Below are 14,954 nucleotides of genomic sequence, written 5' to 3' on the forward strand. Positions count from 1 at the left end.
CTCTCTCTCTCTCTCTCTCTCTCTCTCTCTCTCTCTCTCTCTCTCTCCTCCGCTGCCTCCCTCTCGAATATTTAAGGCACGTTTTTCTCATTTTTGCAGATAACTCTACACCGACGTTGGCATGCGCGGCGAGAGGCGGTCTCACACGATGGGAATACAGGTAAAATGGGACAGGTAGCGCGACGAAACTCGCTCGTTCTCCGCCTCCCGGGTCTTCGAGTAACGCCGGTAAGGAGACTCTTTCCTGTCGCCTCGTGTGTTCCCGAAGAGGCGACGATATCATTTTTCTAAACACTCCTCCGAGCGTAAGACAAGCCCGCGCGTGCGTCGCGTTCCAGTTGGTATAATTAGCGAGCGAAACCGGATTTTTTTTTGGAGAGCAGTCTGCTGTCGCCTGTGAGAGACACCGCGTTTCACACGCGGTATTCTCCTTTTATTTTTTCTTTTTTTTTTCGGGAGCGGGCCAATTTGCGAGATCGCAGAAGCGCCGTGACTCCCAGGTGAAACGATCGCGAGCTCGCGAGCTCGCGTTCGCGCGTGTCGCCGACTCAGTCACAGGAGTGCCACAGTCATCTTTTTGTTACCTGCGATACACCGCAGCCGTTTTTTCGCGATTCGCGCTTTCGCCTGACGCGCTCCGCGACGCGATAATCGATCATGTTTTCGGCCTCATAGCCGAGGCTCGCAACGAGAGACGGCCGGACGACGGCCACTTACAGGCAAGTGCTCAATTAAGTCCGCCGTGAAATTGTCCTGGCGGGCTGTTCGAGCGAACGAGCGGATTGTACCTTTGACGTCGAGCCACGGCAACGGATCTCTCGCGTCGCGGCGGGTCGACGAATTATTGCTCGCCGCTCGCGTGTTATCCCCTCGGGACAGAGGATTTATGTACAGATCGGCATAATTACATATTATCCGCGACGCAGGGCACGCTCATCGGCCCGCTCGAAAGTGAAATTAACGCGATCGGCGCGAAGCACGGCGCGCGCCGCTTCCTCGCCTTCGAAACGTCGGCGCGTCGAAAGAGACTTCTGCAGAGCGGGGAGCGGGGGGGAGGGATCGATTAAATTGAATGGCCGTTGAGAAAAGCGCGTAATTGAGCCTCGATAATGGGGCTTAGTCGCTCTTGGACTTATCGTTAGGTCGATGCGAGAGTGGAGTTCTGTCGTGCTCGCGAAGGAAAATCAAGGAGAGTCTCTCTCTCTCTCTCTCTCTCTCTCCCCCCTCTCTCTCTCTCTCGTCCGGTATCCTCGAGGTATTAAGAATTTTTACCGCTGAAATAACATCTCTCTTTCCGTCGCTCGACTCGATATTCCCTCGGAGCTCTCCCACTTCTCGCTTTAATACCCGGCTCGCGATAGCTTCCTAGCGAGCGGGAATTTCACGGAAGAACGGGACGAGTCCTTCGCATCGACCCGATAAGTACACGCAATCGAGAGAGACTTACACGGATCCAGCCTCGATGCCGGGGCCTCTGATTAAAAACGGCACCCTCACGTCGAACTCGAACGGGAAGCTCTTGCCTTTGATGAGCCCGAATTGTCCGAGGTGGTATCCGTGGTCGGACGTGTAAATAATGTACGTGTTATCCAGTTCGCCCAGGTCCTTCAGTTCTTGATAAATCTACGCGAGCGAACATGCGAACTGAGATCAATATAACAGACTTGTCGGAAGCTTTTCATAGCGGCGAGATACTTTTGCGATATTAGCCCCTCCTTTTGCCGGAGGAGCCTCCGTGTATAAATAGCTCGATGAGATACTGAAGAGAGAGAGAGAGAGAGAGAGGCGGTACGTACTCTGTCTACTGCAGCGTCGACGCTCTGCAGAGTTTGAAGCCGTTTCGTCATTAAGAGATCCGTGAACTGCTTGTGAATGGGCTGCATCTTCTGCGTCACCTGAAGTATCCACTGCTTGTCGGGATTCGGCGCGTAATCGTACGCCGGCGTGCTGAAATGCGCAAGAGGATCGCGCGCGCGCGCACTGGTCTTATTAATTAGTCAAGTAATTAGGGGTGATTAGTCGAGCAACTGAGCTGTGTGCAATAATAATCAAACTTCCGCCGCCTCGGTCGTTGTGGCAGAGGAGAAATTCGAGCTGCGAATAGTTTCGCGAGCCTTTGACAATACGAACGAACCCTTCGGCTATGGAAACGTTCTCTCTCCCCCCCTCTCCCTCCGTCTCGCTCGCTCCCACGCTCCGTCTTTCTCCAGTCTACCTCCCGCAGCACTCGCGCGACGATCTTTAATTCAATTTGCACGATTTACGATTTCGACCGACGACCGCGATTCCCCGGCTCCAACGCTTCTCCAGTGAATCGGCTTTGGCGCGATTTGCCGTCTCTCTGCGCGAGGAATCCCCCGATAGCTAATCCAGCTACGCCGCCACCGTCGGCAGCGCGGCGTCGCGTCGCCCTTAATCACAATCGCGGTCCGCCGGTGGCTGGTGTAGCGAGGTCTTAACGAGAAGCGGTCGGGATTTAGGAGCGTGCAGCATAGTTTGTCCCTGGAATCCTCGGTAGCTAGGCTAAATTGAATTAATCACCCCGCCCTCTGTCCCCGTGGCCAACGAGACGCGAAAGATCGCCGATGGGAGGGAATCACCGGGTACTGGAGTACACAGAGCGGACGGACTCTCGAGACGGGCGGTCGCCGCCGTCGTCGTCGTCGTCGTCGCTCCGTCGCCTCTTTCTCCTCCTCCAATTACGCGAAACACGAAATTATAGGTAATTGGCCCTTCACCTTCTCCTCCGCGTCCTTCGGGAGCGCTCGTACCGCACACAGGATCTCTCTCTCTCTCTCTCTCTCTCTCTCTCTCTCTCCTCTATCGTCTTGATCCTATTATCAACGGATCCTTCGTGCGAGATGCGCCGCGCAAGAATGGCTCTCTTGCCTAGTTATACGTGTCCGCTCCGAATTTTAGAGAAAACGAACGAAAAGTGGAAGAGATCGAAATTCCCCTTCGCTACGAATACGCATCCGAAAATGTCATTCTCTCGCGAAACGAAGTAAATATTCCGCGGGCTCAGGAAGGGCTCAAGGGCGAAAGAGCACCCTTGTCGGGAGGGGTGGGAGGGGGGCCGAAATTTTATCCTCCAAACTGCATCCTTAGCGCGATTCGATCGCGTCATGGTCTGGTGAAACCGAAGCAGATGGTTTCCGAAGGAAGCCGGAGGAGAGCGGAGGCGAAGGAGCCGAGTACTTGAGCGCAGAAAGAGAGAGAGAGAGAGAGAGAGAGAGAGAAGAGAGAGAGAGAGAGAGAGAGAGAGAGAGAGACGTGGGTGGAGGCGAGGAGGAAAGAGCAGGGGGATTCCTTGATTCTCGCTCACAGTCCACGTTAATTCTATCATGCGGCCTCTCGACTCTCCCTCTCTCTCTCGCTTGCTCTCTCTCTCTCTCTCTCTCTCTCTCTCTCTCTCTCTCTCTCCCTCTCCCTGTCTCTTTCTTCCCCTCTCGCGAACGAGCAAGCGCTATCATAAATTGGCCGTACTTTATGCAAATTTCAAACAAAACGCGCAATCCGGCCGCGTCAGTCCCGAAAGGGGAAACGCGACGTCGCGACTCGCGCGGTCCGCCGCGCGCGCACGTCTCGTCTCGACTCCTTAATTGCGACCTATTCTGCATTTACCGTCTCGCCACGGCCACTTAACTCGCCCGCGAGACACCGCGAATTATATTTACACCCAGACGAATGTCATCGCTTGCTCTCTGCCGTGTTCTTTCGCGCGCTCCTTCGTCTCACCGGCCTCCCTCCCTCCTCCTGTCGTTCTGCTGCTTCTTTTGCCAAGCGGGACATTTATGCGGACAAATTATCCGGCGAGAATGGAGCGCGAACGTTCCCGCGGCCCGAGTGACGAGTGAATTGACCGCGTGTAATTAGTACTTCATTTTATCCCTTTCTGAGTGGACATTCGCGTGCGTTCTATACGTATTAACGCTGCGAACTCCGTCCAACTCGGGGAGCCAATGAAAAGTCTCGAGATGCAATGCTGTACCGTTGCCCCCCATTGGATGCTACAAGCAACTGTTTACCGTCGTTTCAATTATTCCAGGTTTGCAATTTTAAGGGGGATTTATTTTGGAATTATTTCATGTTCCATTGTCTCAATTTAATTTCTATTCTCTTTTTTTTTTTATTTTAGTAAGCCTATTTTAGTAAGCTATTTACTTAAGTATTTTAGTAAGTTTTATTTTAGTATTTTAGTAAGTCAGAATTATATGTGATCTGTTTAACTGCAGATTGAGCGTGTGACTTGTACACACACAACGAATGAGCTCTTTCATAATAAATAAACAAGCGACCGATTGCACGTGGAAATGTACCGCTGAACGTCCTCCTGTGCGTCCTTCGTCCTGGCTTGCCGATCTGGCACTCTGATCCCGGTCGCTCCATCGTTCCGGATCCTCGCTCATGTGGCACTGACACTCGCGCAGATACGAGAACTCGAAGAAAGATTTGTTAACTACGCGATGTCGGCACGAGAACTCGATTCAATGTTTTAAAGATCGCTGAAATCAACCGATCTAGAATGACATCAATGTATAACGCCAAACACACGTATCGACTGTCATATCGGTTATCGTATCGATATCGATAACGCATAACACCGCGTATGTCGATACATCGCAACGTGTGTGCGAATCACTCGGAATCGCACACACACACACACACACACGTGCGCACGTACACGAAGGTGAGTCTGGCCGACTTGAAAGTGAGAGAGTGTCGGTGACAGGTGTTGATTGTTTTGGTCCCTCGACCAGCGCGGCGTTCGGTGAACGAGCGAGCGACGGCCGATGACGCGCGGTTCTTTTCGTTTCTATTGTTTTGGTGCGTGTACACTTTTTCGCGACCGAGTCATTGCGTCCTGGGCCGACGAAGGACGAACACGCGACGCGGGCCACGTGCGTCGGCACGAGCCGGTCAGCATTGCCGTCGCCGTTCCCGAGGTGAGGTTTAATCGGCGACGTTCATTAACGCTCGTTCGTCCGATCGAATCGTGTCAGCGCGGGTGTCAGTGTCAGCGTGTCCACGAGAGAGACCGTACGTCGGTGCCAAGAGGAGAGTCCACGACCGAGCAGCCGGGGGGGGGGGATGCTGGATGCGAGAAAGGGGCGCCAGGACGATGACAGCGATGCCTCATGCATTTCCAGGTATGTCAGTCATTTATTACACGGCTCGTTTTCGAGCTGAACAGACGACCGGCGAGCCCGAGTCGAATTTGATGCCGGCATTCATAGCGCGTGATCATTTGAGCAGTAATTATAGCTGTGGGGATATCTGACTATTCGCGACGATCTGTTTACACTTGTGTTTATTTATTTACTATAACGCGAGCATAATGGTTGCTTCCGATGGCCCGTGGATGCTTTCAATCAAACATCGTGAATGATTTGTGCAATTATGAGAATCGGCTTTGCTGCCGATTCTCGTGCGTTTGCACCGCAACCGTTTCGTTTTGGACTTGACGACGCTTTTTCCTCTGCTATTGTTTAGCGTTGTTGTTGAATTGAATTTAGATTTAAATATCCGGTTGGTACACAGCATTGTCGGACTAGGTTGCTATATCTGTTTCTTTACAATTCCTATATCGGTCTGTTTGTTTCTGCACATTCCATCGGAATTTCCAAATAAACGCCGATGAAGAAAGTAGAAAAACATTCACGGACAAAGAAAGTTTATTCCTTTGCTCACCTTGTATGAATTACTTAATATTTGCTAATTTCACATAAACACTCTGTGCGTCTACAGTTAGCAAGTTACATAATTAATTGGTCGTTGAGATTAAGAATAAAGCCTAAACGCGGATGAAATGTCTGGGAAATGAGTCTCTTCAAAACTCAACGTGAAAAGAGGGACGACAACGAGTTATTATTTCGTTTACCGCAGTCTTACACTCAGATATTCAAATTCCGCCTGCGGTGTCAATGTAGAATCCAAATTCCAAATTCCGGGTTCGTGGTAATTCGTCATTCCGGTCGCTCAGCGTGCCGCGAAAAGTCGCGAATCATAACGTACGCACAAACGAAGCGCGAATCATGATCGTAAACAAATGTCGAAACTCGCGTCGGTCGCGCGTCGTTCGGCCGATTTCTGCGAATTCCGGCAGCGCGTGGCGCAATGTTATGTTTTCAAAACGCGTGGCAGGGCTCCGGCGGGCAATTTCCGCGGTATTTTTCGCGCGCTCATACAGGTTGCCCACTTTTCAATTACACTCGCGATGACCGGCCGCCGCGCGTGCATGAAATTCAAATGGAGGCGCCGCGCACGAGCGGCTGCGAATGCGAGTCGAGGCTCATAAACGCGCCGGCCGGCGCGGCTAGCGAGTTTGCGCTTAGTCGCGACAATGCCGCACGATAAAACTTTACATTCCACCCCTCTCTCCCTTTGGCGAGGAAAAACGATAAAACGCAAACGTTATCCTATCCCGCTGAGGCCGCGGCAACGCTCGCCGGCGCGCTTGTTCGCTGCCGCGCACGTAGGTCGTCCTTTCGTGAAACTTGCAGACGCGCGTCTGAGACCGTCGCATTCTCTCTTCGCGAGATTCTCTCTTCTCTCACACGAGATGTCCGAGAATAGATAGACATCCCTCTTGACCTTATTTATCGAGATTCGTGACCGAGGAGGGCGAAAAGAGTCGCGCGCAAGATTGTCGTCGTCGGTTGTTGGCTCGCAGCGATGATGCACTCGGCGAGATGACAAATGGATCCGTCCGCGAGCGTGATTAATTACGGTCATCAAGTCCGGCGAGAACGGGGAGAGGATATGGTCGCGTTCGAAAAATTGAGCGATGTACGGATTACGTTTCGGAAGGAGTGGGAGAGCACTGGCGAAGTTACGAACGAATAAACGCGCGCGCGCGCGCGCGCACGACACCATTACCGTCAAACCATCCCGTCACAACGGGAACTATTAATTTCTAATAGTTGTCTCGCGAGATGCACTTAACATCGGCCTTTGATCGGCCGGGAATTGGATTAGCGGCCGGCCGGTGACTGCTTAAAGGCGCGCCGATAAAAGCGCCCTGAAAGCCACGTTACCATGGATGTCGCGCGCTCGGCGCATTAATTTCTGTCGATTAGCTTTTGAGTGGCGCGCGCGCGCGCGCTGCTGTGATATACGAGCGCGGAATGAAAATCTCGATATTAAAACGCCCGGTCGGTCACTGTCCCGCCGCGTAAATGACGCGAGCGCGCGAGCGCTGCGAGACGTGTCGCGTCGTCATTAAATACAATTTACAACGCCGAGGTGTTAGCTTTGCTCTTTTCCGCGCTGTGAAACGCGACTATTCGTCTCGCTAGCTTCCTCGGTGACATCCTCCATGGACCGGTGATGAGCTTTGACGGGCGTCCGTTCGGAAAAATCCCGGAAAATCTCTTGGAATTCGGCCACAAAGTTCTCGTCGAAATCTTCCCTCACGGACGAGAGAGAGAGAGAGAGAGAGAGAGAGAGAGAGAGAGAAAGAGGGAAAGGGGAGCAGAGGAAGAGAGACCTCGTCTTCTTCTCGGAAGCTGTCCGAAACTCCTTTTGAAAAGCCCGACGTATTCTCCTCGAGACATTCCTCGACGAGACAGCACGATGGAAAAGCAGTCCCCAGTCTCCTCGAAAAGCCCTTCCCTTCGAGACATTTTCCCCAGGCTTCCGAGCGGCCGCGTCATTTGCGGCCTGCGTGACGCGCAGGAAACGCGCGCGACGGCGTCAGATTCGCCGGCGTCGTCCAGCGGAAAAGCCGCATTGTCCGCTAATGTTCCTCGCGCGGCCAATTATTTAGCGCGGTGCACCCTATTGTCGCGTCCAGCCGACACGTTCCGTCGCGACGCGCCTGTCGACGCGGCGAACAAACAAAATTCCCGGCGGAACGAGCGTCCGCGCGCTCCTTTCTCGCGAGCGCACGGCTCACCCTGAGCGCCACCCCTCTCCTCTCCTCTCCTCCCTCCCTCCCTTCCCTCCCGCCGCGGGTACGCGCGCGTGATAACAGCCGGTATCGTCGCGACCGCACAATAACGGGGGCGCGAGGAAGGACGCCGGTTTTAAGGACGGGCGTTTCCAGCGCTTTTCAGACTTTCCCTTTCCCTCGGTGTAGGGCACTCTGTCACTCGACGACGACGTCGTCGCGCCGGCGAGGCCGTCGTCGTCGTCGTCGTCGCCGTCGTCGTCGTCGTCGTCGTCGTCGTCACCACCGTCCCCGTCAGCTCGGAGAGAACCATTTCTGCCGCGCCGACGGCGAACTTTTCAAAGTCCACCCCGGCGTTCCTTGCGTCCGGCGGCGCGCGTTTTCCGTCCCCTGTCGCCATCGCCTTACGCCCGCGGATTTTCAGCGAACGACGGGGTGATAAACGCGCGCGAGAGCGCTCTCGTGCGCTCGCGCGGATTCAGCGAGTTCGGCGTTCAACGACGCGACGCGACGCGACGCTCGTCGTATTGTTGAACACAAGATTGAAGGGTGCGGAAAAGGGTCCGGCGACGTCGAGGGGAGGATCGCGCTCGCGTTCTCGTTTCTCTCTTTGTCCCTCTCTCTCTCTCCCTCTCCCTCTCCCTCTCCCTCTCCCTCTCTCTCCTCCGCGAGGACAATCCTCATTGTGCTCGGGAGCGCGACGAGGTGCGTTATCGGGAGCGCAAAAGCGGTCGCAACAACGAAAAATAATAGCCGCGGCTGCCACCGCGTCGGCATACACAGACGACGAGCGTCGGTCGATTCGATGAAGTTGCCGCGGTTGTCATGGCAGCATCGGCGCGAACAAGCCGGCTCGATATCAATAGCGATCGATGCGGAATGTAACGACCATGAGCGGTGGTAATCGCGCGTGAACGCTCCTTTGAATTTTCCCACCGCATGTCGGCTGCACAGTCGCCGCGCGACTGTCACGTTCGGTCGTGCAGGCCGTAAGGGTGATAAGGAGCTGGTAACTGGTCGCAGAAGGACGTGGTGTGGGAGCGACGCGACGATCGAACCGCGGCTGATGTAACCGTAGGGCTACCCAGATCGGACGAGGGTGTCGACAGACGGCTTCTCGCGGTATAACGCGCTTATTTCGCGACAACTTTATTGCGCGCATCGTCGGCAGCCCTCCAATAGAGTGTCTCGGAAAGAGATACAGTTTGATTTTTCTCGCAAATAGAATGTAACGGTTCGGGTCTGTACAGGGTAAGGGGAAAATATAAAGATCCTGAAGAGTCTCGAAAGGTCAGGTTAGGTTAGGTTTTACGGAAGAAGGAATGTTTCGAATAAAAGTTGTGGGGATTGAAAGGATCTATTTATTGATCCTGTGTGGATTTAACCTTGGATGGCGTTGCCGGAAGGTCAAGACGGGGGGTCAGGTGGAATTTTTTTAATGCGACCTCCGATTTTTTTATGGCCCCTTGTTGAGACGTTTTCAGAACGTTATGATAAGAAGGCTTTTTTTGGTTAGGAATTTCCTGAGATGTTTTAAAATTTAGTCACGAAAACAACAAATTTTGAGTAACTCTCTAATTGTTCGTTTTAAAAAAGTGGATGCTCCTCCGATCTTGTCTTAGATGGCCGGCTTCCTTTCTTTTATTTTATGAGATATTTCATATTTTTATATTTTTATATTTTTTATATTTTTTATATTACAAAGTATCGTGGTAAATTTTAAAATATCTCAGGAAATTCTCAACCGGAGAAAGCTTTATCATAGCGTTCTGAAAACGTCTCAACAAAGGATAAAAGAATATGTAATAAAAAATTGGAGGTCGCATTTAAAATATTCCACTTGACTCTGTCCTGACCTTCACCATCCAAAATCAAATTGATAAGATCAGCAAATAGAGCCTTTTCAAAGCCTATAATTTTTATCCGAAACACTTTTCTGTAAAATTTACATTTTTTGAAATTTTTTAAAGTTTCCGTACTTTCTTCTCACCCTGTATAATGTTTCTATACTTCATCCTTGCATGTTTTGTGGAAATATTGAGAAATTTGAGTATTTATTAGTAACTGCAACTGTAATTAATGATAACTGTGTGTACATTACCGCGTCTGTCGGAAGTTTAATTAATTGGGTCGACCGCGCGGACGAATCGGTTTTCCGAATTTTTCTCCCGTCGTCGTCGGTGTCTCTTTGTACTTTGTCTTTGTCTTTGTCGTCGTCGTCGTCGTCGTTGTCGCGCTTTCAAACATGGCGACGAAAGTTTCGGGGATGAAGATGGGTGGATAAGTAGATAAGTAAGTACTCACTGATGAGTGGTGACGTTGAAGAAGAGATGCGAGTACTGCGGCGCCGAGTCCTCCGGGCCGTGCGGCGCCGGGAAGCTCGCGACGAGCATTACCGGCTTCCGGGCGAAATTGTGTTTGCTCTGTCTGAGGAAAGCCACGCTGTCGTTGGCTATCAGGTCCGGATAATAGTCCCGGCTGTACTCGAAGCCGTGCTTTATCTTCTTGCCGTTCATGTTGACGCTGTAGTTGTAGTAGCGCGAGTTCATTATAAGGCCGCCCCACTCCCGCCATCCCGGCGGTATGTACGAGCCGTTGTACTTGTTTAAATACTTGCCGAAGTATCCTGCGAACGTGCAAAATCGCGGGGATTAAATCAGCCGCGCCGCGAAGGATCGTGCGCATTCGGCCGAGAAAAGATGCATAATTAAATGCAATCTCGACACCCTAGAATATGCCCTCCCCGCTCTATCTTTCTTCCTTTCCCCACAATAGGCGATACCATTGGATACGTTCAAAGTATTTGCACGATAATTGCACGGTCCGCCTGACTTGGCACGGCTCGCTAGACTTGCCGCTTTACGATCGAAACGCAACACCGGCGCGTAAATTATTACGTTTCGCCGGTAACGAGGTAAATTATGGCGTTTTCCAACCCGGCAGTTTTCCGTCTGATGTGTGTACATACGAAACCCTCCATATTGCCCCGATCGATAATACGACCGAGGGAATTCGCGAAGAAGTGGTTCGTACTGACATTTCCCTCGATATCGCCGCGCGCGCGCGCGCGCGCGCCGGCTTTGTAATTTAACGCACGTGAACTCCACAGGTTAAACGAGCGATCGCCGCGAAGCGTGACACACCGTTCGTTAGACGTTAGATTAATGAGGAAAAAAGGTACCGCCGTACCGCCTGTCTGCCCCCTCCCCCTCCTCTCCCTATCTACCCTCGCCCCCGCCCAAGTACAGCGATAATAATTAATGCGCCTCGGACACGCTCCGCTCGTCGCGGGAACTGACTCACGTAATAAATCGACCGCGCTCCGTCCGACACTTCGGCTCCGCGCCGAAGCGGGTGCGAGCGAGCAGCACAAAGGCGGAAGGTGGAATTAGTCGAGTGGTAAAAGCAAACACGCGACCACCAACCGCGGAGGGACACGCGGCCGGTCGGCCGCGAGATGGAGAAACGCACGGCACGCGTGATTCACGCGCGTTACGCGCCGGATTGTTTTGTGTTAGTGTATTGTAGTCGCGCTGGCAACTACGGCCACTGCGAACGCGCAGCCGGGTGTTAATCATCATCGCGATAATCGACCCCCAGGTGCATCTCGATCCTCCCTCGGCGCGCATTCGACTCCTCCTCGCCCGCCTCGTGCGAGTCCGCTCGCGAGCCGAGAAACGATCGCGACGCTGATCGGCCGGGATATGTCGGAGTCACCGCATCAGAGTGGTGGCAAACGCATACACGAGTATCCCTACCTCGGCTCCCCCCTCGCTTCCCCTCGCGATGGGAAAAACACACGGGGCCGCCGGCGGCGCGGTGATAACCGCGAAGGACTTATCGTTAAAGCCGCCGTGATTCACGACAGTCCCGGGGTGTCATTTCCCCGCGTGGGAAATACGAGCCGGAAAATCAGGCTACGGCTGCCTCCTGCCGGCGCTAAGTGAACTTCCCGGCCACACATCCCCGGCCAAGGGTCGGAGCGAAAAATCCACAAAGTGGGTATGCAGCGCACACCTCGGCCCACCGGCCGTGTGTACACACGGGCGGCGGCGATATATCAAGAGGCAATTCCATTTCCCGGTTCCCGCCGCCGCCGCCGCCGCCGCCGCCGCCGCACCGCGCTCAAGATTCATCCCGTCCGAAATGTGAATTATTCATACACGGGGCGGCATCGAATAATTAATTCAAGGGCACCAGCGTCGGCCGGGGCCCGACGCCGTTACTCTCGTTCGCCGCCGCGCTCTTCTTCGCGTATCCTTCCCGTCGGACTATCCCGACGGCGCGGTCGTCGCGCGTATATCGCCGCTTGCTTATTTATAAAAGTTGCACGACTCGGCGACTTTAGGGCGCGGCTGCGAGGCTTCTTGCCTCTTGTGAGTCGGGACCACCGTGCGCGGTCGCGTCTCGTCTCTCTCTCTCTCTCTCTCTCTCTCTCTCTCTCTGTCTCTCTCTCTCTCTGTCTCTCTCTCTCTCTCTCTCTCTCTCCCCCTCCCTCCTCGTGCCTCCTTCTCCCTCGTCTTGTCGATGACGTCTCAATGAAACTTAAAGTCTCACACTCGTGATGATAGCTGTCGTCCGAAGCTCGTCTCTAGACAGATGCTCGGCTTTGAATTCGAAGCGAGACGTGGCTCGCCCACGAGCGACCGCAAACACGATGCAGCGCGTGTCGACTGGACAGCTCGGGTCCAACTTGAAATTCTGATCGAAACGTCGCACGTGCGGCTGGCGATTAGCAAGGAGCCGGAGGTTCGTCGACTGAGACTGAGACTGAGACCTCAAGTTTCCCGAAAGAAGCTGTAATTAAGAACGCGCACGTGACGCGTTCGGTTCCGTCTCTTTCTCTCTCTCTCTCTCTCTCTCTCTCTCTCTCGGCGGAATATCGCGGCGACGAATTGACGATTAACGAGGCTCTCACGTGTCGTCTTGGGCCTCACGCGGCTTAACTCGCCGATATCGGCAGCATCGATCGCCCGGCCGACGACCTCGCCGGAGAGAATTATCCACGTGAAATATAGGGCGATTTATCAGAATTGCAGTCGATTACGCATCGCACCTGTTGCTTCGCTCGCGCGGTGCCTCGCGCGCGATGCGACGGCCCGGTCGCGGAGCAGAAGAGCCATGCGACGCGCGAATTAAAAGGTACGACGGATGCGCTCCGCCTCCGGACGAAAGTCCGCTTCGCTGAAGAACGGGGAGGGGAAAAAAAAGCGGAATCGTCCGCGGAGTCGGAACGACGCCTGTGGCCGGAGCGACGGGGAGCGGCGGCGGCGACCGGCAGAAGGACGAAGGCGCGCCGCGATGATATCCTTCTGGCGCCAGTCGCCAGGCGATCGAGTTTTCGCTGGGACAAACAAAACGAAGCAGAAAGAAGAGGCGACGGGAGGAAGCGTTCGCGTTCGACGTGGCGGATACGCTCCACCGCCGGAGGAGGAATATGGGTCAGCCAAACGGATTCGAATTCGCCGCAGGATTCGCCGCTACGTCGTAGCCGGGCTGCGGTCGACGGGCGCCGCGAGGAGAACGGCGGACGGCCGTTCGAAAATCCACCCCTCGCGCATTTTCGGAGCAAATGGGTCCGACGATGAGGGAACAATTATTCTCGCGTGACAGAAAGAGAGAGAGAGAGAGATTCGGGAAATAAATCCTCGCATTACCGCTTGCCGCTCATTAATTCCCGTGGAAATTCGCGAGTCGAGGCAGCTTCTCGGGATACCGGTAGATATCCGTCACCATTAACGTGACTGGCGTTGGCGAGTCCTGCGGGATGTCGTGCCAGCGAGTCTCTCAGCGAGCGTATCGAAGGACGAATACGGGATATTTACGGATTTCGTCGAGAATGATCGGGCCGATCCAGCCGGGGGATTAACCCCGGGGTTACCTCCGGGGTATGTAAGTCGCGTCGACTCGAGAGAGCGGGATTATAATTATTGCCGCGTCGCTTCGCGCCGCGGAGTGAGAAGGGGGAAGTCGCGATAATTAATAGCCTGCGAGCGGGAGCGTCCGCAGACGCGGAGCGCACGCGTCCCTGTCACTTAATGGAGTCAAACGCAACCCTCCGAGCTCGCGCTCGCGGTCACGAGTGCTAACACGGTGCTGAGACTCGGCGGGGTTGAGCGCGCGCGAATGCACTTAGAATATCGCGGCCGGGACGCGCGCGGCGCGACGAGCCGGCGTTTGCGGAGGAAGCCGCGCGATTATTTTAGGAAGTTGTTTCGTGCGGCGGGAGCATTAACCCGCTTTTCGGATTGGAGCGCGCGCGCTTCGCCGATCGTTTATTCGTTCGCATGTCGACCGCCGCGCCGCCGCTGCGGCGGCCTTGTTTGCTACGAGCCAGCGACTAGCATTCGTGAGGCGAGATTTAAAGGTACATCGCATGCCTCCGCACGGCTGCCGCGCGCCTAACGAGCCGTTCAGCGAACAAACGCTATTTCGTAAAAAGACATCTCGCATGACGAATCGGGCTTCTACGTTGCGCGCGCAAATCGCCCGGCTCGGTATCTCCTCGGGATCGCGCGCATCCTCGGCTACGTGTCTACAAGATGTCGCTAGAGCCCGTGTATGCACAACGTCGGCGACGGTTAGGAAAAATAAAGCGAGCAGTCGGCGGGGGAGACGGAAAAGCGCCGCGAGCCCCTCGGGAGTCGGGGGGGGGGGACTTTAACGACACTTTGCGAGATTCGCGTAAAATCCGGACGAAGAGACACGCGTCTGGGAATAGCTTTCATTTCTCAAAGGAGTTTGGACTCTCGTTTCGCCATCGTCGTCGTCGACGCGAGTCTTTATTTCATTTCTTCTTCCGACCTCCCTCTGTTTGTCTCGTCGAGACGTGTCTCGTGAATTCATCGTCGGCGTGGCCACCGGAAACCGAGGAACGCTCATCATCTATCGGTTGCGAAACGACGTAAAGAGAGAGAGAGAGAGAGAGAGAGAGAGAGAGAGAGAGAGAGAGAGAGAGAGAGAGAGGGAGGGAAAGGGGGAACGAGAGAGATTTGTCGCGCGTAGCAACGAGTACAAGTATGTATTATGGTAATCAGGCTTCCTACAACCATTTGAAACAATA

The 14,954-nt window shown here is 54.0% G+C and overlaps 1 protein-coding gene across 8 annotated transcripts in view; it reads right to left on the minus strand.

The window, feature by feature from the left end:
- The window catches only part of Sulf1 (Extracellular sulfatase Sulf1), a 72,861-nt gene that overhangs the window by 9,539 nt on the left and 48,368 nt on the right, over window positions 1-14,954 (minus strand). For all 8 annotated transcript variants that reach the window (XM_025301861.1, XM_011145405.3, XM_011145403.3 and 5 more), the window contains 3 exons: window positions 10,196-10,517; window positions 1,797-1,947; window positions 1,448-1,623 (listed from right to left, as the gene is read on the minus strand). In XM_025301861.1, coding sequence (XP_025157646.1) covers window positions 1,448-1,623; window positions 1,797-1,947; window positions 10,196-10,517 — 649 coding nt within the window. The remainder of the gene's footprint in view (window positions 1-1,447; window positions 1,624-1,796; window positions 1,948-10,195; window positions 10,518-14,954) is intronic.

The sequence above is a fragment of the Harpegnathos saltator genome, unplaced genomic scaffold, assembly GCF_003227715.2.
Source record: "Harpegnathos saltator strain DR-91 unplaced genomic scaffold, Hsal_v8.6 scaffold45, whole genome shotgun sequence".
Lineage (NCBI taxonomy): Eukaryota > Metazoa > Arthropoda > Insecta > Hymenoptera > Formicidae > Harpegnathos > Harpegnathos saltator.